This window comes from Rana temporaria, chromosome 5 (assembly GCF_905171775.1).
Source record: "Rana temporaria chromosome 5, aRanTem1.1, whole genome shotgun sequence".
In the NCBI taxonomy this organism is placed as follows: domain Eukaryota; kingdom Metazoa; phylum Chordata; class Amphibia; order Anura; family Ranidae; genus Rana; species Rana temporaria.
In genome coordinates, this window is record NC_053493.1 from 173272394 (window position 1) to 173298600 (window position 26207).

Genomic DNA, 26207 nt, shown 5'->3' on the forward strand with positions numbered 1-26207 from the left:
AGGAGGTGGAGGACAGGGACAGCGGACATGATACAGGAGGTGGAGGACAGAGACAGCGGACATGATACAGGAGGTGGAGGACAGGGACTGCGGACATGATACAGGAGGTGGAGGACAGAGACAGCGGACTTGATACAGGAGGTGGAGGACAGGGACAGCGGACATGATACAGGAGGTGGAGGACAGAGACAGCGGACTTGATACAGGAGGTGGAGGACAGAGACAGCGGACATGATACAGGAGGTGGAGGACAGAGACAGCGGACATGATACAGGAGGTGGAGGACAGGGACAGCGGACATGATACAGGAGGTGGAGGACAGAGACAGCGGACATGGTACAGGAGGTGGAGGACAGGGACAGCGGACATGGTACAGGAGGTGGAGGACAGGGACAGCGGACATGATACAGGAGGTGGAGGACAGAGACAGCGGACATGGTACAGGAGGTGGAGGACAGGGACAGCGGACATGGTACAGGAGGTGGAGGACAGAGACAGCGGACATGATACAGGAGGTGGAGGACAGAGACAGCGGACATGGTACAGGAGGTGGAGGACAGAGACAGCGGACATGGTACAGGAGGTGGAGGACAGGGACAGCGGACATGGTACAGGAGGTGGAGGACAGAGACAGCGGACATGATACAGGAGGTGGAGGACAGAGACAGCGGACATGATACAGGAGGTGGAGGACAGGGACAGCGGACATGATACAGGAGGTGGAGGACAGAGACAGCGGACTTGATACAGGAGGTGGAGGACAGGGACTGTGGACGTGGTACAGGAGGTGGAGGACAGGGACAGCGGACATGATACAGGAGGTGGAGGACAGAGACAGCGGACAAGGTACAGGAGGTGGAGGACAGAGACAGCGGACATGGTACAGGAGGTGGAGGACAGGGACAGCGGACATGGTACAGGAGGTGGAGGACAGGGACAGCGGACATGGTACAGGAGGTGGAGGACAGAGACAGCGGACATGATACAGGAGGTGGAGGACAGGGACAGCGGACATGATACAGGAGGTGGAGGACAGAGACAGCGGACATGATACAGGAGGTGGAGGACAGGGACAGCGGACATGATACAGGAGGTGGAGGACAGGGACAGCGGACATGATACAGGAGGTGGAGGACAGAGACAGCGGACATGGTACAGGAGGTGGAGGACAGAGACAGCGGACGTGGTACAGGAGGTGGAGGACAGAGACAGCGGACATGATACAGGAGGTGGAGGACAGGGACTGCGGACATGGTACAGGAGGTGGAGGACAGAGACAGCGGACTTGGTACAGGAGGTGGAGGACAGAGACAGCGGACATGATACAGGAGGTGGAGGACAGGGACTGCGGACATGGTACAGGAGGTGGAGGACAGAGACAGCGGACTTGGTACAGGAGGTGGAGGACAGAGACTGCGGACATGATACAGGAGGTGGAGGACAGAGACAGCGGACTTGATACAGGAGGTGGAGGACAGAGACAGCGGACATGATACAGGAGGTGGAGGACAGGGACTGCGGACATGGTACAGGAGGTGGAGGACAGAGACAGCGGACATGGTACAGGAGGTGGAGGACAGGGACTGCGGACTTGGTAGTGACAGCCAGGCAGATTGGTATTGTTAGTAGTGACAGCCAGGCAGACTGGTATTTTTGGTAATGACAGCCAGGCAGATTGGTATTGTTCGCAGTGACAGCCAGGCAGACTGGTATTGTTGGTAATGACAGCCAGGCAGACTGGTATTGTTAGCAGTGACAGCCAGGCAGACTGGTATTTTTGGTAATGACAGCCAGGCAGACTGGTATTGTTAGTAGTGACAGCCAGGCAGACTGGTATTGTTGGTAATGACAGCCAGGCAGATTGGTATTGTTCGCAGTGACAGCCAGGCAGACTGGTATTGTTGGTAATGACAGCCAGGCAGACTGGTATTGTTAGCAGTGACAGCCAGGCAGACTGGTATTGTTGGTAATGACAGCCAGGCAGATTGGTATTGTTCGTAGTGACAGCCAGGCAGACTGGTATTGTTGGTAATGACAGCCAGGCAGACTGGTATTGTTAGCAGTGACAGCCAGGCAGACTGGTATTGTTGGTAATGACAGCCAGGCAGACTGGTATTGTTAGTAGTGACAGCCAGGCAGACTGGTATTGTTGGTAATGACAGCCAGGCAGATTGGTATTGTTCGTAGTGACAGCCAGGCAGACTGGTATTTTTGGTAATGACAGCCAGGCAGATTGGTATTGTTCGCAGTGACAGCCAGGCAGACTGGTATTTTTGGTAATGACAGCCAGGCAGACTGGTATTGTTAGCAGTGACAGCCAGGCAGACTGGTATTGTTGGTAATGACAGCCAGGCAGATTGGTATTGTTCGTAGTGACAGCCAGGCAGACTGGTATTGTTGGTAATGACAGCCAGGCAGACTGGTATTGTTAGCAGTGACAGCCAGGCAGACTGGTATTGTTGGTAATGACAGCCAGGCAGACTGGTATTGTTAGTAGTGACAGCCAGGCAGACTGGTATTGTTGGTAATGACAGCCAGGCAGATTGGTATTGTTCGTAGTGACAGCCAGGCAGACTGGTATTTTTGGTAATGACAGCCAGGCAGATTGGTATTGTTCGCAGTGACAGCCAGGCAGACTGGTATTGTTGGTAATGACAGCCAGGCAGACTGGTATTGTTAGCAGTGACAGCCAGGCAGACTGGTATTTTTGGTAATGACAGCCAGGCAGACTGGTATTGTTAGTAGTGACAGCCAGGCAGACTGGTATTGTTGGTAATGACAGCCAGGCAGATTGGTATTGTTCGTAGTGACAGCCAGGCAGACTGGTATTTTTGGTAATGACAGCCAGGCAGATTGGTATTGTTCGCAGTGACAGCCAGGCAGACTGGTATTGTTGGTAATGACAGCCAGGCAGACTGGTATTGTTTGTGGGTAATGACAGCCAGGCAGACTGGTATTGTTTGTGGGTAATGACAGCCAGGCAGACTGGTATTGTTTGTGGGTAATGACAGCCAGGCAGACTGGTATTGTTTGTGGGTAATGACAGGCAGACTGGTATTGTTTGTGGGTAATGACAGGCAGACTGGTATTGTTTGTGGGTAATGACAGGCAGACTGGTATTGTTTGTGGGTAATGACAGCCAGGCAGACTGGTATTGTTATGCAGCACATAAAAGAGCTGGATCACCTGCATGTAACACAGACACCATTCTGTAAACTTGGAGGAAGGTTAGTGGGCTGGAGGAGGCGGGAATATGTGTGGGAGGAGAGAGGAGAATCGAATGTGTATAGGCAGAGGGGCGGGAATATGTGTGGGAGGAGAGAGGAGAACATGATGTGTATAGGCAGAGGGGCGGGAAGGGGTGTATACTGGGGGTGGTTTGGGCGGAGTGCTGCTAAAGTGTGCATGAGAACTTTGCTCGTTCTCATCCACACTTGGAAACTAAAAAATCGCTTCTGCACATGCGCGAACCGCTAAGCCTAATGGGAACTGTAGTTCCCATTAGGCGGTGATGTTTAGAACAAGAACGCGCACCGCAAAACCAGCATGTCAGGAGAAAGAAAACTCAGGACGGACGGAAGATACAATGAATGTCCTTTTAAACAGGTACAGCAAGATTTTAAACAATAATTATGACGTTTTTCGTTCACATATGTGTGAAGACTATATTTTAAACCAATAAAAATTTTTCCTTTAGTGACTCTTTAAGGAGCACAACGACAAACCATATATGTAATTACTTGAAGACTTGTAATATGCGTAGATCTGTGCCCTACCTTTTTATTTTTATTATATTTTATCGTTCCTCCTGCTATATCATATGCTCTTGTATGTTGTATGCAACTATTTTCAATAAAAAGTTATTTGAGAAAAAAAAATATCCATATCTTTGAAGATCCCTAGGAGCACCATCAAATATATCATAACCAAATGGAAAAAAAAAACATGGCACAACAGCAAACCTGCCAAGAGACGGCCGCACACCAAAACTCATGGACAGGACAAGGAGGGCATTAGAGAGGCAGCACAGAAACCTAAGGTAACCCTGGAGGAGCTGAAACGCGCGACTGAAATGCTGAGGCAGAAGCAAACGGGCAGAAACGTGGGACTGAAATGCTGGGCCAGAAACGCATTACAAAAAATGCTGGGCCAGAAGCACATTACACAAAATGCTGGGCCAGAAGCACATTACACAAAATGCTGGGCCAGAAACGCATTACAAAAAATGCAGGGTCAGAAACGCATTACAAAAAATGCTGGGCCAAAAACGCATTACAAAAAAAAAAGCTGTGCCAGAAACACATTACAAAAAATGCTGGGCCAGAAACACATTACAAAAAATGCTGGGTCAGAAACGCATTACAAAATGCTGGGCCAGAAACGCATTACAAACTGCTGGGCCAGAAACGCATTACAAAAAATAAATAAAAATGCATGACAGAAATGCTGGTCCAGAGCACATGACAGAAATGCTGGTCCAGAGCACATGACAGAAATGCTGGTCCAGAGCACATGACAGAAATGCTGGTCCAGAGCACATGACAGAAATGCTGGTCCAGAGCACATGACAGAAATACTGGTCCAGAGCACATGACAGAAATGCTGGTCCAGAGCACATGACAGAAATGCTGGTCCAGAGCACATGACAGAAATGCTGGTCCAGAGCGCATGACAAAATGTATGACAGAAATGCATGACAAACGCTGGGGCAGAAACACATGACATTAACGCAGGGGCTGAAATGCAGAGACTGAAAACGCAGACAGGATACACAGACAACTTGCAGTATTCCAAGGGAAACTACCAGCGTAACCCGTGGGAGGACAGACCCCCCCCCCATGCTGCCAGCGTGATCCCTGAAGTAATGGGAAGACAACCCCTCCTGAGCTGCCAGCGTGACCCCGGGAGATGAAGGGTGGACAGCCTCCCCCCTCATGCTGCCAACATGACCCTGGGATGAGTGGAGGACAACCCCCCCAAGACACCAGCGTGAGCGGACGGCGGACAGGATGGATGCCCCCCCCCCATGTGCACCAGTGTGCGCCCGGAGGAGTACAGCCAACCCCCCAGTGTGTGCCCGGAAACAGACAGGGAGGAGGAGCGGGCAGCCCTGCAAAGCTGCTCACAGCTGCCCGCATGCAATTACAACGAGCAAATGGACGGAGGAGCGGGCAGGTGGCTCCCCTCTCAGAAGCCAGCATGAGCCCAGGCAAAGAAGATAAATGCGCGGCGGAATCCCCTCCAATAATGCCCGGCATGTGCACCAGGAGAGGTACCGCCACCATTGCTGCGGCCGTCCGCCGCTCTGTAGGGAAGAAATGGGAAAACAACCCCTCCTGAGCTGCCAGCGTGACCCCGGGATACCGCCACCATTGCTGCAGCCGACCGTCGCTCTGTAGGGAAGCCGGAAGTGACGTCAACCCTGAAAGGACAACAACACCAGACCCAACAGGGGAGGAGGATTATGTACTCAGCAGACTCTTCCCCTTCGGCCAGCCTTTACACTTATCTTAATGCATACTATGCATTAAGATAAAGAAAATGTATCTGAGCCCATCTCAATCCAGCTTCGTGGCAGCAGTGTCTCAGCTGCCCAGGACTCTCCTCCCTCCTTACTGACGGCGCCATTGGCTCCCGCTGCTATCAAAGTCAGCGAGTCAATGAGAGGAGAGAGGGGGTGGGCCAAACCATGGCTTTGTGTTTGAATGGACACACAGAGCAGTGGCTTTGCTTGGGTGCCCCCACAGCAAGCTGCTTGCTGTGGAGGCACTCGGCAGGGGGGAGGGGTCAGATGCACCAGCGAGGGACCCAAAGAGGACGATCCGGGCTGCTCTGTGAAAAAACATTGTTAGTTAAAAAAAAAAAAGAACACCTGAAAAGAACAAGGTCTTGTCAAAATGTAACCACATATAAACGTATACACTCCGGTTATGCACCTGCTCTTAGTAGTCCTGCAGACATACCACAAAGGACAGACTTCTGCTATGTAGGTACATGGCAAGGAAAAAGCGCTGCCTTTCATAGCCACCCTTAAAAAAAAAAACGTTCATTGCCAATGAAAGCTTATGCTGTGGCAGTGGCCACTTTTACATACACTCCTGGTGGCTGCAACAGCAGCGAATCTGTGTCTATATTACAATCCAACTGACGGTTTTCTTGTGAAAGTAATTCTGACAGCTTTAAAATCACTCAATCACTTCCAAAGGCACAGGAACAGACTGCTGCCCCAACCCTCCCTTCCCGGCATGGAGAGTGTCACTGGCAAAGAAAACATACATTTGGCAATTCTTCTTCCAGTGAATGAACCAGGAGCATGTATGATGTCACTTCTTAGTTCAGAGCTGTCATTCCCTAGCAGTGCTGCCTGAGAAAGCAGTTAAAGTGTTACTAAACTCATAACCCTGCATGCACTATATCTGTGTAGCGGGGTCACACTATCATGGAATACGATAGCCTGAATCCCCACTGGAGCTAGTTATATTTGTATATACATGTTGATATCTTTTTAGAAGCCATGCATTGTGGGATCGGAAGTACCGGGAGATATGGACTCCATTGACACTTAGTAGAAATAGGGCTCTTTGTAAGAAAGAGCTGCTGATTCAGATACTCTTATAGCCGAAGAGATAGCAATCAAAAAGGCCAATTTCCTGATTTCCTGCTTAAAAGAATCAGCGGAATCTGGCGAACAGGTTCAAAAGGTTGCTTCTGCAACACTGACAATACTAAATTCAGATCCCATGGGCACAAGGCAGACTTGACTGGTAGATTGATCTGCAGTACCCCCTGAATGAAAGCCCAAACTAGGGAATGAGATGCCAGTGGTTGGCTTTCTGGCATTAATAAGTGTAGAAAGCAGTGGACCTGAGATCCCTCGCTTTTTCAGAATGTGGGTCTCAGCAGCCAAACCGTCAAATTTAGCTTTTGCAAGGAAGGATGGAACACTGGAACTTGCGACAGCAGGTCGTGATGAAGCGGAAGCTTCCAAGGTTTTCCTCCGACCATCTTTATGATTTTGGCATACCAGGGACTTTTGGGCCAATTTGGGGCCACTAAGATTACAGGAATTCTTTCCTTCTTGATCCTGAAAATTAGCCCTTGTAAGAGAGCGATTGGAGGAAACACATAGATCAGTGAGAACTGATTCCACAGAAGTATTAGAACATCCGATCTGTAGGCCAGAGGATCTCTCATCCTGGACACAAAGTTGTCCAACTTCCTGTTGAACCTGGAATCTAGCAGGTCTACATCCGGGGTCACCCATCTCTGGCATATGGCTTGAAAGATCTTGGGGTGGAGAGACCACTCTACTGGTGACAACTGCTGGCGACTCAGATAGTCCGCTTGCCAGTTTTCTACCACTGGAATTAAGATTGCAGAGAGACAAGGAACATGTTCTTCTGCCCATGTCAAAATCCAATTCACCTTCTTCTGAGCGCCCGACTGTGGGTGCCTCCCAGGTGACTGATGTAAGCTACTGCAGTAGCATTGTCTGATTGAATCCAAACTGGGTGGCCCTGTAACCTGTGTGTCCAGGTTCTGAGGGCTAAACATACTGCCCGTATTTCCAGTATGTTGATGGGCAGGCTCCTTTCAGTTTTGGCCCAGGTTCCCTGGGCTGAAGTTTCTTCCAACACTGCTCCCCAGCCCATTAGGCTGGCATCCCTAGACACCACCTTCCAGGTGTCTGGGAGAAAGGATCTTCCTTTCTGCAAGTTTTTGGTCTTTAAACACCAACTGAAGCTTTGGTGCACCTGTGAAGACAGGCGTATGGGTAAATCCAGAGCTTGGATCTTCCTGTTCCAGGCGGCTAAAATACTGCCTTGAAGTAGTTTCAAATGAAACTGGGCATAAGGGACAGCCTCGAAGGAGGCTACCATCTTCCCCAATAGCCTCATGCAAAGGCAAATAGACGGTCTTTTCTTTGCCTTGACCTTGTGGATCAGGTCCCTTAGCGACTTAATCTTTGACTCTGGTAGGAATACCCAGCTTTGGGCTGTGTCTACGATAATGCACAGATACTCTAACCTTCTTTGGTCTCGTAGAGAGGATTTTTATAAGTTAACAATCCATGCTAAATGCTCCAGGTATCTTATTGTGGTGAGCACAGCGTGATCTAATCCTGCCTCTTACTGATCTATCACGAGTAGATCGTCTAGATAGGCTGTTATCGCTATGCCCTGTGCCCTCAGATTTGCCAACAGAGGGGCTAGCACCTTTTTTAAATACCCGAGGTGGCGATGTTCTACCGCAAACCTTAAGAAGTTTTGGTGAGCAGGGTGGATAGGTACATGAAAGTATTTGTATTTGATGTCTATTGACACCTTGCAGGGTGGCAACCACTGATCAAATAGTTTTCATTCGGAAATGGCAAATCTTTAGGAACTGATTTAGAGATCTTAGATCCAAAATGGGTCTGACGTCTCTGGGATCTTTTGGGATCACAAAGAGGTTTGAATAAAAACCTGAACCATGCTCTTTTTAGGGGTACTTCTGTGATCACCCCTTGAGATAGCAAGTGATCCAATCCCTTTTAGGACACTCTTTTTAATGGCTCCTTGGAGAGCCTTGAGCTTCAGAACTGAGAAGATGGGATCTCTCGAAATTCCAGCTTTACCCTAGGGATACTACCCATTCGTCCTGGATTTCTGTCTGCCATGCCGCTTAAAACTGACGAAGCGGTCCCCCCACTTGGCCGAGTGGGGGTGCCTCTTCATGAAGAGGCTTTGGGGTTCTGCTTATTAGCCTTTGAACCCCACTGCTTCCTGTTCTATTGGGCCTGGTCTTCTTTAGCTTTTGTGGCTGGCTGAAAATGCTGTCACCACTGGCTGGAGGTAGACTTACCAGGAGCTGGGGAGAGAGAACGTTTAAAACAAGGTTGCTTGTTTTTCTTCTTCTCTGGTAATAGAGTGGTCTTTCCACTCAATATCTTTTGGATATATTTTTCCAAATCTTCCCCAAAGAGGCGTTCGCCATGGAAGGGGAAACTAGCCAAAAGCTTGTTGTATGGTGCCTCTGCTGACCAATGCTTTAGCCAAATAATTCTGCACATATGCACCAGCTGGAGTGTGAGACAAGATGCTTGCTGAATTGAATCTCTCATAGCATCTATTGTAAAACATAAGGCTTTAGGAAAATTCTCCCCCAATTTGACTTGTTCTGGAGGCAGTTCCTTCAGCCCCTGTTTTACCTGGTCCTTGAGAACGTTGCACATGCCTACTGCTGCTACAGAAGGTTGGGCAACTGACCCAGCCAGAAGGAAGGAAGATTTCAGTAAAGATTCCAGCTTTTTTCCGGATGGATCTTTGAACACCTGTACGTTATCCACTGGACAAGTCAGGTTCTTATTTACACAAGAAATGGCTGCATCTACAGAAGGCAGACTCCACTTCATGGAAAACTTTTCCCCCTTAGAATAAAGAATGTCAAACTTTATTCGGAGGTGAGAAACGCTTATCTGGATGTAGCCAGTCTGCATGGATTTTTTTTTTTGTAATGGATGAACCGGAAAAGAGCATGCACCCTGCAGGGATTTTAATGAGCCCAGGGAGGAGACCGGTGATTCCGTTAACTCCGAAGAGGGCAACCTAAATGCAGTACGCACTGTTTCAGCATAACATTGAACCTGCGACCTTAGCATCTGGGAAGCAGAAAAGGGTTCCTCCAATATCCCTGATCCATCTGACTCCTCATTCCTGTCCTCTGTAGGTGTTACACCTCATCCTCACCCTTCTCTTCAGATTTTTCTAAAAAAGGATCTAAAACCACCAAAGGAGATCTGCTTCGCTTTTTGACCTTTTGCGAGGACTTTGCAACTAGCGTAAAAATATATAATAATTGCGCTGATTACTAACTTAAATAATGCCAACCGTGCTTATAAGTGATTAAAGATCTGAGTATATGTAACAGAAAAAAACAATAAATGAACAAATCCACAATAAGTGTCCAAATGTGCTTGAAATGTGCACCAGTGGTTCAATTAAGAACAACACCCAATTCAGTGTAGTGATAGGAAATACGATGTGATCACAGACAAACTCCTGCTTCACAGGAAGGGATCTCCTCCACATAGACACCGCTCATGGAAAAAAAGAAAGAAAGAGACAACTCATAGCGCAGATGGTAAGGCACCAGGACTAACAGAGACAATGATCTCTGACAGTAGCACACTCACGATACCGCCGTTCAAACAATGCATAAATCCACAGTGCACCGATCCTTCATAGAGCCACTCAGCTGATGATTCCTCTCCTCATTCGGATCCACTATCCGTCCCGCTCGTAACTACTCCCCCACGCGTTACGTCAATTGTCACTTGACTTAGTCATGGGTCACTGCCCGTCCGCTCTCAGCTGATGTTATTTATAGTCAGCGAGGCAATCAGGCAGAGACGGGACTGGTAGCGAGGGAGTGATTACACATCTACATCATAGCTGGCATGAAAGGATTAAAACATGCACTGTACAAAATACCTAGTGCATGTTGGCAATTTTAATACAAGAAACAATTAAAAACTTATTAAAACTTTGGCGATTAGCATTTGTTTTAAAACAAACATCTACTGGGGATATGCAACAAAAAGCATAGCAGCCTCCAGTGGCCATAAAGAATATCACAGCTTATAGCAATACAATATGAGACAATATGCAAATAGACACAAGCCCAAAAATTACATAGCACATATACAGTTAGAAATTCTAAATATAGCTCACATTAAAATAAATTAAAGCCAATATTGAGATGTATAGAAATTGCATAAATGATCTAAAATACATTTAAAATCTAAAATTGTTAAAAATATTTTAAAAAATATATTTTTAAAAAATACAGAGAGGAAGAAATATGCAAGTATATGTAAAACCAAACACTTATAGAGGCATTATCATAAAACGTTACATTATTCACATGCTTAATCAATAATCAGAGATGAAACAATTGAGGTCAAATTCTATATTTAACCCATTGGGCGACAACGACCTCATTTCATGTATCCATCTTGATTCAGACTGGCTTAGTGTCCGCACCATATGGCTACCTCTCCAGTGTGGATTATATTTAGCGATTGCCCAAAATTTGAGATCTTTGGGGTTCATATTGTGACACAAAGCGAAATGGCGTGACACATTATGATTAGGAAAGCCCTTTTCAATATTTTGAACGTGTTCTCTGAGACGCTTCCATAGAGGTCTTTTAGTACGGCCAATGTACTGCAGAGAACACGAGCATTGTAGAGCATAAACAACTCCCTCCGTCCTACATGTTATTAAATCTTTTATTTGGTATTCCTTTTGTGTAACATTGGACATGAAGCTGGAGCACCTTTGGCCATTAAAATTGGTCTTCTTGCAGGCAAAACACCTTTTACAAGGAAAAAATCCCTTGCCTTGAAAAAAGGTTAAAGTATTCGATTTAGTAGGGGGATCAGGTACATTTTTCGCCACCAAATCCCTCAAGGAGGGAGCACGTCTATAAATTACCCTTGGCATACTTGGAAGTATACACTGTAGCTGTTGGTCAGCTTGCAATATAGACCCCAATGCCGTTTGAAGATGGATTCCAATTGTCTATGTTGGACGTTATAATTCAAAATAATTGGTAATTGGTCGTCCATAGTTTTATTTTTTATCCTGTCTTCAATTAATGTCTCTATGGGAATGTCTAACACGTTTTGGATTTGCATCTGTATAAAGCTACTATCATATCCTTTTTTAGTAAATTTCTCGCCAATCCAATTGGCTTGCTCCAAATATGTCTGTGGGTCGGTACAGTTCCTGCGAATTCTCACTAGCTGACCTTTCGGTATGTTAATGAGCCATGGATCATGGTGGCAGCTATCCACCGGTATATAGCTATTCCGCTCTACCGGTTTGAAAAAGGTTTTCGTAGTGATCTTATGAGCTTCAAGTGTAATTTCTAAATCCAGAAATTGTATCTTTTTATCATTGATAGTATAAGTGAGTACAATATTTTTCTGGTTAAGATTCAATTTCTCAAAGAATTGGACTAAGGATTCAACATCTCCCTTCCATATAAGAATACAATCATCGATGAATCTTTTATACAGAACCAATTGGTCTGGCAGGTTCTCATAAATAGCAATTTCCTCCCACTCGGCCATAAAGACATTGGCAACACTAGGTGCGTACTTCGCACCCATGCCAATGCCATTAAGTTGTCGGTAATACTTCTGTCTGTGCCAAAAATAGTTATGTTGTAGGCCAAATGCCAAACATCTCAACACAAATCTATTTTGTTTAGACACAAGTGACCCAAATTTGTTTAGAGCCCATTTTGATGCCTGAATTGCTTCTATGTGGTTGATAACAGTATAGAGCGAGGACACATCAGCAGTTGCTAGTAGATAGTTCTCCGATGTTTCAACTTTTACAGTGTCCAAAATCTGGATCAGGTGTTTCCTGTCCCTTAGGTAAGCCCTTGTTTGTGGGACCAACGGTTGAATGAACTTATCTACATATTGTCCTAGTCTTGCATTTATGGACTGAATTCCGTTAATAATGGGTCTACCTGGAGGTCTGAGCGGGTCCTTATGAATCTTCAGAATTGTATATATAATAGGCACCCTGCAGTTATCAGGGACTAAGTACTTAAATTCTCTTTTATAAAGTACTCCTTTATCCCTTCCTCTTCTTACCAGATCAATTAGTTCTTCCTTGTATTCATTCGTAGGGTTTCCTCTAAGTTTAATATAAGTACTCGAATCTTGCAGTTGATTTTCCAATTCTTCATAATAATATTCTTTAGAAAGTACCACTATAGCTCCTCCTTTGTCCGCAGGTCTAATTATAACCTGTTTGTTTTCCTCTAATTCCTTTATTCCTTTATGTATACTTTTGGGATCAGGAACTTTTTTTATTTTCAATTTCTCCAGGTCTCTAAGTACCAATTTATTAAAGACTTCAACGTGTTCATTATTGTGAACCTGAGGGTTAAATAATGATTTATTCCTCAGTTGGCTATGTTGAACTCTCCCCAAAAGATTTTGATCCTGTGCTTCTTTAATGGGTTGGTTCATCATGTATTTTTTAATATTTAGCTTCCTGGTATACTTTTGTATATCCACATAGACATCAAATTTGCTTAAGTTACGTTTTGGCGCAAACTTGAGCCCTTTATGCAAAGTTAAAAGTTCCGTGCGTGTTAGTTCAATCCCACTAATGTTATAAATGCCCTCCCCTACTGGACCTTTCTTCTTTTGGACCTTGTGTCCGCCTTTACATCCTCTCTTTCGTTGGGGCTTCGCGTATGTGTCATTTGATCGTACCGTGGAGGAGTTCTCTCGCTCCGACGATACTCTAAAAAAGAACGTGAATCATTCTCCTCTCTGTAGTTACCCAGTGGCTCATATTTGTTATGCGTAGGCATGGGACTTCTTCTGTTATCATGCTGATAATAGTCCCTGGGAGTTGAGCTCCCATAATCATATTGTTGGGATGGTGGTCTGGATTGCTGTTGGGGATAGTTATCCCTAGGATCCCTGTACTCGTGTGTGTAATACTGGTGATCCTGTTGATAACCATACTGTTGTCCCCCTTGATAATCTTGTCGATTTTGCGGAGGTTTAGGCTGTTTGTGAGTATTCTTATTCTTCCAAGCAGGTTTTCTCGGAGATTTAGATCTTGGTTATTGATTGTTCTTATTCCCCCACCAGGGTTTTGGGGTTCTCGGTTCGTTATGATCATTTCTACTTGATCTTGGTGGATTATTGGGACCATAAGCATTTGGGTTGTCCCTATACAGTCTACCATTATCACCTCCATTGTTACCCGTGGGTTCTGGAGATCTATATCTCATATCTCTCCTTGGGGATACTATTCGTACCTCCCTATCTGGGGATGATGAAACTGATCCCCTATTGCCATCCTTAAGGTTAATTTGCCACTTGAAGGTTTGGTGCTGTTTATAGTCATTGGTATCCCTGAGATATTTTCTCTTCTTACGTTGTTTAATCTCAAGATCCTTTTGTTCTAATACTTTGTTTAATTGGGCAGTGAGTGTTAGAAATGAGGGGCTTTCCTTATGATCATCTAAAAATACTTTGCAATCTGCAATCTGTTTGTTGATCATGGAAATTTTCCTTTGTTTGCGTTTAATTAGGAATTGCAATACTTCTAACCCCTTTTCATTAAAGAATTTGTACCATTCTTCTATTGAATCTTTATCTAAGAGTCCATCATTTATAGGTACATCCCATCTCAATCTCCGAGGTACAATACCCTCTTTAATATATTGTTCATGGGTTGTTAAGTTCCACCATACGCTAACCTTCTTCTCCATTAAGTGGCCAAACTTTCTGAAAGTAGTATCAAGATCACCCACTTCAGAAACAGGTTTGGTGGTGAACACATCTTTTAAATCAACAGTGCGGTTCTCTATAAATTTGAATATATCCATAATTTTGCTGCTGATAGTGAAAGGAGTGACCAGTAAAGAATATGAAAAAGTGGTACTACCGCGCTAAATTAAATAATCAAAATTATACCATTAACAAATCACCAAATAATAAACGCAGCAAAAATAGTGTTGTGGGTCAAACAGAGTAAAAGTAAAAATATATAATAATTGCGCTGATTACTAACTTAAATAATGCCAACCGTGCTTATAAGTGATTAAAGATCTGAGTATATGTAACACAGAAAAAAACAATAAATGAACAAATCCACAATAAGTGTCCAAATGTGCTTGAAATGTGCACCAGTGGTTCAATTAAGAACAACACCCAATTCAGTGTAGTGATAGGAAATACGATGTGATCACAGACAAACTCCTGCTTCACAGGAAGGGATCTCCTCCACATAGACACCGCTCATGGAAAAAAAGAAAGAAAGAGACAACTCATAGCGCAGATGGTAAGGCACCAGGACTAACAGAGACAATGATCTCTGACAGTAGCACACTCACGATACTGCCGTTCAAACAATGCATAAATCCACAGTGCACCGATCCTTCATAGAGCCGCTCAGCTGATGTTTCCTCTCCTCATTCGGATCCACTATCCGTCCCGCTCGTTACGTCAATGGTCAACTTAATAAGTTTTTAATTGTTTCTTGTATTAAAATTGCCAACATGCACTAGGTATTTTGTACAGTGCATGTTTTAATCCTTTCATGCCAGCTATGATGTAGATGTGTAATCACTCCCTCGCTACCAGTCCCGTCTCTGCCTGATTGCCTCGCTGACTATAAATAACATCAGCTGAGAGCGGACGGGCAGTGACCCATGACTAAGTCAAGTGACCATTGACCATTGACGTAACGCGTGGGGGAGTAGTTACGAGCGGGACGGATAGTGGATCAAGGCTGGATGTAGTGTTAGAAATTTTTTATAGGGTGAACCACCGCTTTAAGGACCTTTTTCAATTGTGAGCACCAATCTTCACCCATCTTGGCAGGCTTTGTGTGCCAACCTTCAGGGATATGGGTTCCTATTTAAAGGAGACCTCTCCCTTGGGCCTTGTAAAAGACTCTTACCAGGACTTTTAGCGTATATGTAGCGAAAGTGCTGGACCCTAGAGCCCAGTCCTCCGAAGAGAGACATTACAGGCGACGCCTCGTGCATGAGGCCCGGAACTCATCTAGATTCAGCGTGATTATTTGGCGTCTTGGATGAATCCAAAAACATAGCTACTTTTGCCCCCAGAAGGTATCTTTAGCAGAGCTTTCCTTAGCGCATCCTCCACTCGTCCGAAATCTTAGACACTGGCGGAAAAACTGAGGTTTTTCCCTGATGGGAGGGGTTATATGGAGGGAAACGGTCTTCAATTGGTTGTGCCAGTGTCCAATCACCGCTGGTGACCCTTAACCTATTATGTAATGAATGTCTCCGTGTCACGTGGTGTACGAGAAAGAAAACATGGCCGTCGAGTGACAGATGAAGGCCAAACCCAGCATGGACCACAGGTAAAATGGTCGCCGATGAACAGATAGAGGCCAAACACAGTCTGGGACACAGGCAAAATGGCCACGACAGCATGGAGGGGAACACACAGGTAAGCAAACTTTTCATGGCAGCTTATAGCATTTGTAAGTGGACGTACAGCGCAGTTCCCTCACAGGTGAAGCTCCCCCAGGCGAACCCCTGGCCCCAGCAGTCAGCCTAGCTCAGAGAGCCCAGGGAGGAGGGAATGGAGGGAGGGAGGAATTAAGGATGAGACCCCCTACTCGACCTCCCCGGGAATGTCCAGCTATGTCCTCCTGCCGAAGCAGGGGATTATTACTTACCCTACCTGCATGGATTCTGCTGGAAGCATCCCAGACAGACCATTTTTCTCATGGTTACGTAGGTGACTGTCGGCCCGGACGCTGCGACTCGGCTCTATGGACCGGTCATATGCTAGCCCTGGAGGGTGTAGCTCACCGGCCACCCGTAGAGCGACGGGCATGTTGTGGATGACCCAGCATATAGCTACGGTCGGCACACGCTCGATGGCCGAAACTGGGGAGACTACAAGTAACCCAGTCGGCAGTTGATCGTAGATCACAAGAAACAATCAAAAAATGTTTTAATAAATTGGAATGTCTCTCCAGGCCTATGGGCCCGAAGGGAGCCATATCTTCTCCTTAGCTAGGCAGAAAAAAAACTGACCTGCGAGATGCAGAGAGAGGGGGTTATACCCAGAGGGACCACCCCCTGGGCAGTACTGTATGGTGTGTGATGTGTTTAACACTTTCTATCTGAATGAAGGCCAATACCTACTTTGTCAAGATTAGGGCTGTGTCCCTCCATGAACAAAAGAGAAACACTGTTTTAATGCCTACACATGCATTAGGATAGACAGGCACATAACTTGCAGAAACAAAATTACCTTCTAACATGCTAAGATGCATGGCATCATTTGCTCGTTTTGGAACACTAAGCATCACTTCTAGTCCATCTTTTATTTCTCCTTTGCCTTCTTCACAGCATGTCAACAGCTCCTAATGTGAAGGAAAAACAACACAATAACAATCACTAATCAGTTCCTAAAGTAATTACTCTAAACAAACTGTGCCTAAAGATAAATATATTGAAACAAACGACACATAAAATTGGAATGTATTATTCATTCTCATAATGTATATTATCTATACCCGCTGGGTATAAAGTGGAATTCCACCCTGAAAAAAAAAAAAATCCTCAAAAATAAATAAATAAATAATAATAATAATAAAAAAAAACACTTTCCTGAAATAGCTGTTGCTATGTGAAAGTCCCGAATCTGCCTCTTCATCCTCCGCGATGGATTCTCTTCCTCCTCCTACACTCGGTTTCTTCTTGTGAATGGGGCGCGCTGCATTCTGGGAACTGTGTGTATCCCAGAAAGCAGCCGGCCTATTCACAATGCGCCGCGCTGCTCGCGCATGCGCAGTAGGAAACGGGCAGTGAAGCCGCACGGCTTCACTGCCTGTTTCCCTTACTGTGGATGGTGGCGCCTGGAGCTGCCAGGATTGGCCTCGGCGGGGGCCGACATCGCTGGCGACAAGGACAGGTAAGTGTCCTTATTAAAAGTCAGCAGCTACAGTGTTAGCAGCTGCTGACTTTTTTTTTTTTTTTACCGGACCTCCGCTTTAAGAGTAGGACATTGGGCAAGAAACAAAGGCACAGCAAAGGGGCAGCCCCTGATGGTAGCTAAACTCTATCTGCTAGAGGCAGCTCAGTCACAACACAGTACATAGTTGGTACGGTTGAATAAAGATACTGGTTCATCCAGTTTAACCTGAATATATATGTCACTACCAGTATTTTCTAAAGGGCGTATCTCTGACCACTGGGATATCACAAAGCAGTGTCCACTGTGGGTGAGAAAGATAAACATCTCCTGCAAGGCAGGGACAGCTGTGTGAGCTGGGAACAGAACACAATCTCCTCTATATGACCAAGTCCTCTGCATCCAGATAAATGACCATGGGGTCCAGACCGGGGAGGAAACCCAGCACAGCACAAACTACATCTAGATAGCAAAGTGAAAATATTATTTGGAGGCATTGAAGCTAACCAGAACGACAAGAGACCATGTTCGGGTTGAGGTAGGCTTATGAGACAAGGCAGCCAGTTCAGAAAACAAGTCTCTAAGTTATAAGACTTTGCAAATAAATAATCTTTCCCCATAAATTCAGGCCAAAAAGTACTCTGCTACATTTCTTTGGTTAAAAAATAAAACCCAGTCTATATTATTTAATACAGTGCACCCGGAAAGTTTTCACATTTCACTTTTTCCACATTTTGTTTATGTTACAGCCTGATTACATAATGGATTAAATGTATTACTTTCCTCACAATTCTACAAGCAATACCCCATAATGACAATGAAAAAAAGAAGTTTGTGAAAAAAATAAAAAAATCACATGTACAGTACAAAAGTATTCACAGCCTTTGCTCAATACTTTGTTGAAGCACCTTTGGCACCAATTACAGCCTCAAGTTTATTTGAGTATGATGCTACAAACTTGGCACACCTCTTTTTGGGCAGTTAATTCCATTCTTCTTTGCAGGACCTTTCAAGCACCATCAGGTTGGATGGGGAGCGTCAATGCACAGTCATTTTCAGATCTCTCCAGAGATGTTCAATCAGATTCAAATCCGGGCCACTCAAGGACAATCACAGAGTTGTCCCTTAGTCGCTCCTTTGTTATCTTGGCTGTGTGCTTAGGGTCGTGTCCTGTTGGAAGATGAACCTTTGCCCCTGTCTGAGGTCCAGAGCAGGTTGAAGGATGTCTCTGTACATTGCTGCATTCGTCTTTCCCTCGACCCTGACTAGTCTCCCAGTTCCTGCCACTGAAAAACATCACCACAGCATGATACTGCCATCACCATGCTTCACTGTAGGGATGGTATTGGCCAGGTGGTGAGCAGTGCCTGGTTTCTTCAGACATGATGCATGCCATTAAGGCCAAAAAGTTCAATCTTTGTTTCATCATACCAGAGAATTTTGTTTCTCATGGTCAGAGACCTTCAGGTGCCTTTTGGAAAACTCCAGGCGGGCTGTCATGGGCCTTTTACTGATGGGTTACGTCTGTCTGGCCACTCCGCCATACAACCCCGATTAGGGGAGTGCTGCAGAGATGGCTGTTCTTTTGGAAAGTTCTCCTCTATCCACAGAGAAATGCTGGAGCTCTGTCAGAGTGACAATCAGTTTTCTTGGTTGGCTACTCACCTTTTGTCCCCACACCTGGGACTATTTTGTTCTCTTTGCCCGGTTGATTTTTTTGCGCTTGACGTCTGTGATCACCTGACTGCTTAATAATCCCCCCCCCTTTTTTATTTATTTTTTTGTTTGTTTTTTGTTTGTCTCCTCCTCAGGTATCTAGACACACAAAGTTCTTCCTCCATACTGTGGACCGCCCTGGCCATTTTTGATGATATTTACTGTCTTCCCCTCCTACATTCTGCTTCCCATGGCTCTGTTGTCTCCCTCCTGGGCACGCAGTCATACCGTATGGATTAACACTTGTTCCGCATGGTGCTTTTGTGTCTCAATGTTTATAAGTTAACTGTGTTTTGTTGATGGTTATTCTTTGTTTAGCAGTTATCACTATGCTACCGTGAACCCTGGGACCGGGAGACACCCTGTGTGCTTTCCACATACACCCCCCTTAGGACCGACAGTGCTCGTACATGCACTCTAATTTTCTTAGTTCTTTGTTATGGTATTGTTTAGCTATTTACTTCATGGTATGCTACCGCCACCTTGTGGCCTTCTATTTCTCCTTCACTCTCTATCCTTTGTGGCGGTTCCAGCTTGTTGCAATCCAAATCCCTTATCCTCCCCTGTTATGGGGGTGGATTCCACCCACTCTCAACTCTCTACTTTTCTTACTATACCTTTTTCCTCTCCCCACCCCCCCTCTTTTTTCCGCTGCTCCCTTCTCTTCCCGACTGGGCAGACCTTGATTTTCATCTTACCTGCTGTAGGACTTATATGGCGATTGGTCCTCTCCCCCCTGTTACATCATAATGTCCCTTGACCATGTGACCTTGTCCTCCTATAACTGTAGGGGCCTCAACACCCCAGAGAAAAGGAGCCCGGTCTTGTACCATTTCCACAAGGCCAGGACTCAAATCTTGCTCCTACAGGAGACTCATTTTAGGGGCACGGTTATCCCGCTCCTAAATAACCCTTATTACCATCAATGGCACCACAGTACTAACCCGTTGGCTAAATCACGGGGAGTGTCCATAGCCTTCCACAAATCTTTCCACCCAGAAGTCCTAGATTCCCTTATTGACCCCCAGGGCCATTTCCTTTTTCTTAAATTGAAAACAAACTTCTATTTTTACAGTGGCTAACGTATATGGACCAAACCAAGACCAGGGGAGTTTCCTGTCCGCGGTGCTGAACAAACTGATCTCTTTTGGCTGTCCTTGTTTCATCCTGGGTGGGGACCTTAACATAGCCCTTTCTCCAGATTTGGACACTTCTCTGGTTAAGTCCTCTACACCACATTCCACTCTCACACACATCAAATCACTCATACACGCCGCTCAACTTGTGGATGTTTGACAGGTGCAGCACCCGTCAGAGAGATTACAGCTGTTACTCTGTAGCCCATAACTCATACAGTCGTATTGACTATTTTTTTATCTCTCCATCGCTGTTAGATGTCCCGCTCAAAGCTTCCTTAGGAAACATTCTGTGGTCTGACCTTGCCCCCGTGCAATTAAGCCTAGCCCATCCACCTAGATCCCGTAGGACATTTTCTTGGCGTCTGAACGACAACATATTAAAAGACACCTCGTGTGTTGCTGATGTTGAGCAGGCGATTAAGGACTTTGTTCAGGATCACCGGTCTGACAGCACCAACCCCCTTACTATGGGAGGCCCTGAAGTGCGTACTTTGGGGGATCTTCATACAGCATGGTGCCCGCCTTAAGAAGGCCAGATCTGCTGATAGTGCCAGCTTGCTTTCCACGATCACTGCATTAGAACTCGCACATAAACGAACCCCAGACCCTGCCACCTATGTTGATCTTTCCAACGCCCAACGTGATTTACTCGGCATATTGGGCAAGACTTAGTGAGAGTCCTTCACCCTCGCCCCCCCTCGCTGACCCATACATCACATCTGTACCTCCAATCAACAAAAGATTAGTAATACCCGGGGCATCTCGGATGTCTTCCAACGTTATTCTCAGCTATATAACCTACCTCCACGAACTAGACTGTCCCCCTTAACCACCCCACACCCTCCCAACATGCAGGATTATATAGCGGAGATGGCCCTCCCTCGGATAGACGCAATATAATCTGCTGACTTAGATGAACCCCTCACAGTGGCAGAATTCCTCTCCGCAATTAAGGGTTTGAAATCTGGTAAATGTCTGGGCCCTGATGGGTTTTCTCCTAGATTTTATAAATCATTTGCCAGGCCCTTGGCCCCTTTGCTCTCTTTAGCGTTTAACTACATAGATGATTCTCATCTTCTCTCTAGTGCCCTTTTATCCACCAACATCTCAGTCATACCCAAACCAGGTAAGGACCCCTCCCAATGCAGTAGTTATCGGCCGATCTCGCTCCTCAACATTGATGTAAAACTTTTTGCAAACGTTTTGGCTACCAACTTCTCGCCCCTTTTACCTTCCATCACCATTTAGACCAGGTGGGATTTGTCCCTGGGCACGAAGCCAGGGACAATACTACTAAAACTATCCATCTTGTTTCGTACATTCGATGACTCTTAAAGCAAGCCTTCTCTCATTTGACGTGGAGAAGGCTTTTGATCGAGTCAATTGGTGGTTCTTGCGTCTCTCTCAAACAGATTGGCCTTGGCCCCGCCTTTGTGTCCAAGGTTATGGCACTATACTCCCGACCCTCGGCCTCCATTCTGGTTAATGGCTCCTCATCATCTCCGTTCCAAATATCCAAAGGTACCTGGCAGGGCTGCCCTCTATTGCACCTACTTTTTGTACTGGTAATAGAACACTTGGCTAGGGCCATTAGGGAGAATTCCTCTATTGTGGGGATTCAAACACCCTCTGCTAGTCACAAACTCTCCCTTTGCGCAGATGACCTTCTGGTCTATATGCAGCAACCGCACACATTTGGAGAGTTTAGCAACTTTAAGTTGAACATGTCTAAGACAGAGGCCCTCAACATTTCATCATCACCCTCTACCCTCGCCAGGGTTAAGGCTAATTTCCCCTTCCAATGGGGAGCCAAAGGCATATCCTACCTGAGGATAACGATCCCCTCTACCTCCCTATGCTGGCCCGAATTAGGAAGGAATTGGACGCCTGGCGCCCCTCCTCGTTACCCTGGTTCAGCCGCATTAACTCCCTGAAAATGGGCACTCTGCCTAAATTGTTGTATTTGTTTCAGACGATACCCAATTCTGTCCCCAAACACTTCTTTACTTCCCTGCGCTCCATGTCCATACACTTTGTATGGAACCAGGGCATATCTCGCATTCGCTACACTTTGCTCACTTATCCTAAAACCAGAGGAGGGCTGGGTCTCCCGGATTTCGAATTGTACCACAGGGCGGCATTGCTATCCAGGGTCCTGGAATGGTTCCCTCGCCCCTTCCCTAAAACAAGACCTGTTCCCCTATGACTTGTGGGCCCTACTCTGGGGCTATGGACAGAAATTACATTTTCTTTCCTCACCTTCCCCCTTAGCACTCGCTGCCTTACATCTCTGGTAAAAAAAAGGGTCTGCTACCTCTTCTATACACAGACCCCTCGCCCCTTACTTCGTTGTTTGACCACCCTTTGCCTCAGGGTATGGGGTCCAATATGGTAAGCACATTTTCCCGTCCATGTCTCCCTTATGCTGGAGATGTGGCTCAGCAGAGGGAAGCTACTTACATGTATGGTGGGACTGCGCTGCAGTTCAACCCCTTTGGTCGCAAGTTTTTGCCATATACAATAGCCTTTATGATCGGAAATTATCGCCCGCCCCAGAAATAGCCCCGCTGTCCATGCTCCCTGGGTCGATAGCCTCTCAAAAGAGCTCCCTGCTGCGTTTTTTTCTATCAGCCGCTAGACAACTCGTATCCTTGTTTTGGAAAACCACTACCACTCCACCGCTGACGGTCTGGGTCTCCATGGTCAATGATATCATGCGCATGGAGGAGATGATCGCCTTAGACAACGATACCTTCGATAAATTTAAGATCCTTTGGCTTCTCTGGATCGACTACTCTACCTCCGATTCCCTGAAAGTGAGGTTAGAATCTCACAGCCAGCCCAGATTTGTCTCATAAATCCGCTACGTGGGATTGTTACATCAAGGTCTGCCCAGCACCCCACCCCCTCCCCTGCAGTTGACCTGCATACCCTCCTCTGTCCTCCCCTCTCTCCTTCCTTCTCCTCTACCCTCTTTCTCGTTACTCTCCTCTGCGCCTGTCTCTCCCTTATTTCTATTTTATACCCGGATATATTTTCACCAGGTTCTGATGTTTAGTGGTGTAAAACGTCCTAACTCCAATGTATGACTTGAGTGATGATTACCTGCACCCTCTTTTTTAAAAAATACTAATAAAAATATATTATATATACATTTTGGAATAAGATTAACATCACAAAATGTGAAAAAAGTGAAGCCCTGTGAATACTTTCCGGATGCACTATAGATAAGAGCTGCAGTGCTAATCAAACACTGCTAAAATGGTGGTAAAGCACTGCTTAAATTAGCGGCACTTTACTCCCAACGCCCCCCAACCCCAGTGTAAAAGTAGCCTTACCAACCTCTTGCTCTCACAGACAGGAGCTGTCCCCGATTCCCAGGCCGAGAGCACTGGCTGTCTGTCTCATGTAAGCATAAATTGGCCGGGGGACAAAGGCCAAGATCTGAACTGGATCGAGGATCAGAGATCCCTGAACGTATATGAGAAGAGCCTGAAAGATGTATAAACCCCTAACAGGACTTTTCCCATCTCTTTCTGGAAAGCTCTGCTACACTGCCTACACTATTATGGCTCGTTTATATGGGAGATTGGGGGGGGGGGGGCATGAGAGATTGGGGGACAGTAAAACCTTACAGTGAAGCTGTTATTTACTACTCCCAAATCACCAACCCTTTTTACTCAGAGGCAGCAACCAATGGTGTACACATGCTGTGGCTGTGATGTTTTGCTTTAGGGCTATGGCAGGATTTATACCATCCTTTTCTTTTGGCGGGCATAGTACCCACCAATTGTGATCCATTCACATAAATGAGCTAAAAGTAGGCAGTGAAGATGCAATGCAATGTCTCCTCTCAGCCTGTCAAATGCTGTCTGAAGAGTGATCCAAACACAGATCACTCTTCATAGAGCACCACACATGTGAATGAGGCCCTAGAGTGAGGGAAAAAAGGTATTTGATCCCCTGCTGATTTTGTACATTTGCTCACTAACAAATGATCAGTCTATCATTTTAATGGTCGGTTTATTTTAACAGTGAGATGCAGCATAACACAAATATCCAGAAAAACACACATAAAAAAAAAAAAGAAAAAAGTTATACATTGATTTGCATTTCAATGAGTTAAATAACTATTTAATCCCCTATCAATCAGCAAGATTACTGGCTCTCAGGTGTCTTCTATACAGGTAACAAGCTGATATTAGGAGCACACTCTTAAAGGGAGTGCTCCTAATCTCAGCTTGTTGCCTGTATAAAAGACACCTGTACACAGAAGCAATCAGATTCCAATCTCTCCACCATGGCGAAGACCAAAGAGCTGTCCAAGGATGTCAGGGCCAAGATTGTAGACCTACACAAGGCTGGAATAGGCTACAAGACCATTGCCAGACAGCTTGGTGAGAGAGTGACAACAGGTGGTGCGATTATTCGCAAATGGAAGAAAGACAAAATGAGAACGGTGAGGAATGAGCCCAGAACTACACAGGAGAATATTGTCAATGATATCAAGGCAGCTAGGACTAGAAAACAATTGGTAACACACTACACCGTGAAGGACTGAAATCCTGCAGCACCCGCAAGGTCCCCCTGCTCAAGAAAGCACATGTAATGGCCTGTCTGACATTTGCTAATGAACATCTGAATAATTCAGAGGATAACTGGGTGAAAGTGTTGTGGTCAGATGAAATCAAAATCAAGCTCTTTGGCATCAACACAATGTGCTGTGTTTGGAGGAGGAGGAATGCTGCCTATGACCCCAAGAACACCATCCCCACCGTCAAACATTATGTGTTGGGTGTTTTTCTGCTAAGAGAACAGGACAACTTCACTGCATCAAAGAGACGATGCACTGCGTCATGTACCGTCAAATTTTTGGGTGAGAACCTCCTTCCCTCAGCCAGGGCATTAAAAACCCCCCGTGGATGGGTATTCCAGCATGACAATGACCCAAGGCAACAAAGAAGTGGCTAAAGAAGAAGCACATTAAAGAGGGGGTTCTCCCATAAATGTTTTTTTACCCTTAGATACCCTTAGATGGATGCTCATTTAGTCTAGGGGAATGGGCTAGTTGTTTTAAAATCCGAGCAGTACTTACCGTTGTAGAGGGCGATCTTCTCCGCCACTTCCGGGTATGGGTCTTCGGGACTGGGCGTTCTTTCTTGATTGACAGGCTTCCGAAACATTTCCGACGGTCGCATCCATCGCGTCACGAGTAGCCGAAAGAAGCCGAACGTCGGTGCGGCTCTATACTGCGCCTGCGCACCGACGTTCGGCTACTTTCGGAAAATCGTGGCGCGATGGATGCGACCGTCGGAAGCCTTTCGGAAGACTGTCAATCAAGAAGGAACGCCCAGTCCCGCAGCCCATACCCGGAAGTGGCGGAGAAGATCGCTCTCTAAAAAGGTAAGTACAGCTTCGATTTTAAAACAACTAGCCGATTCCCCTAGACTAAATGAGCATCCATCTAAGGGTAAAAATAGCAATTTAGCGGTGAACCTCCGCTTTAAGATCCTGAAGTGACTTAGCCAGTCTCCAGACCTTTTACCCCATAGAAAATATGTGGAGGGAGCTCAAGGTTCGAGTTATCAAACGTCAGCCTCAAAACCTTAATGACTTGGAGAGCATCTGCAAAGTGGAGTGAGAATATGTGCAAAACTGGTGGCCAACTACAAGAAACATCTGACCTCTGTTATTGCCAACAAGGGTTTTTTCAAAGGGGTCAAATACTTATTTCAGTCATTAAATTTTTTTGGTGTTATTCTGTCTATCACTGTCAAATTTTTTTAATAAAACGTATACACTTTATAAAATTATAGACTGATCATTTTTTTGTCAGTGGGCAAATGTACAAAATAAGCAGGGGATCA

At 45.7% G+C, this 26207-nt stretch overlaps 1 protein-coding gene across 6 annotated transcripts in view; it reads right to left on the reverse strand.

The window, feature by feature from the left end:
* Positions 1 to 26207, reverse strand: part of TRIO (trio Rho guanine nucleotide exchange factor) — a 1129982-nt gene that overhangs the window by 402823 nt on the left and 700952 nt on the right. For all 6 annotated transcript variants that reach the window (XM_040353401.1, XM_040353397.1, XM_040353396.1 and 3 more), the window contains one exon: positions 16823 to 16934. In XM_040353401.1, coding sequence (XP_040209335.1) covers positions 16823 to 16934 — 112 coding nt within the window. The remainder of the gene's footprint in view (positions 1 to 16822; positions 16935 to 26207) is intronic.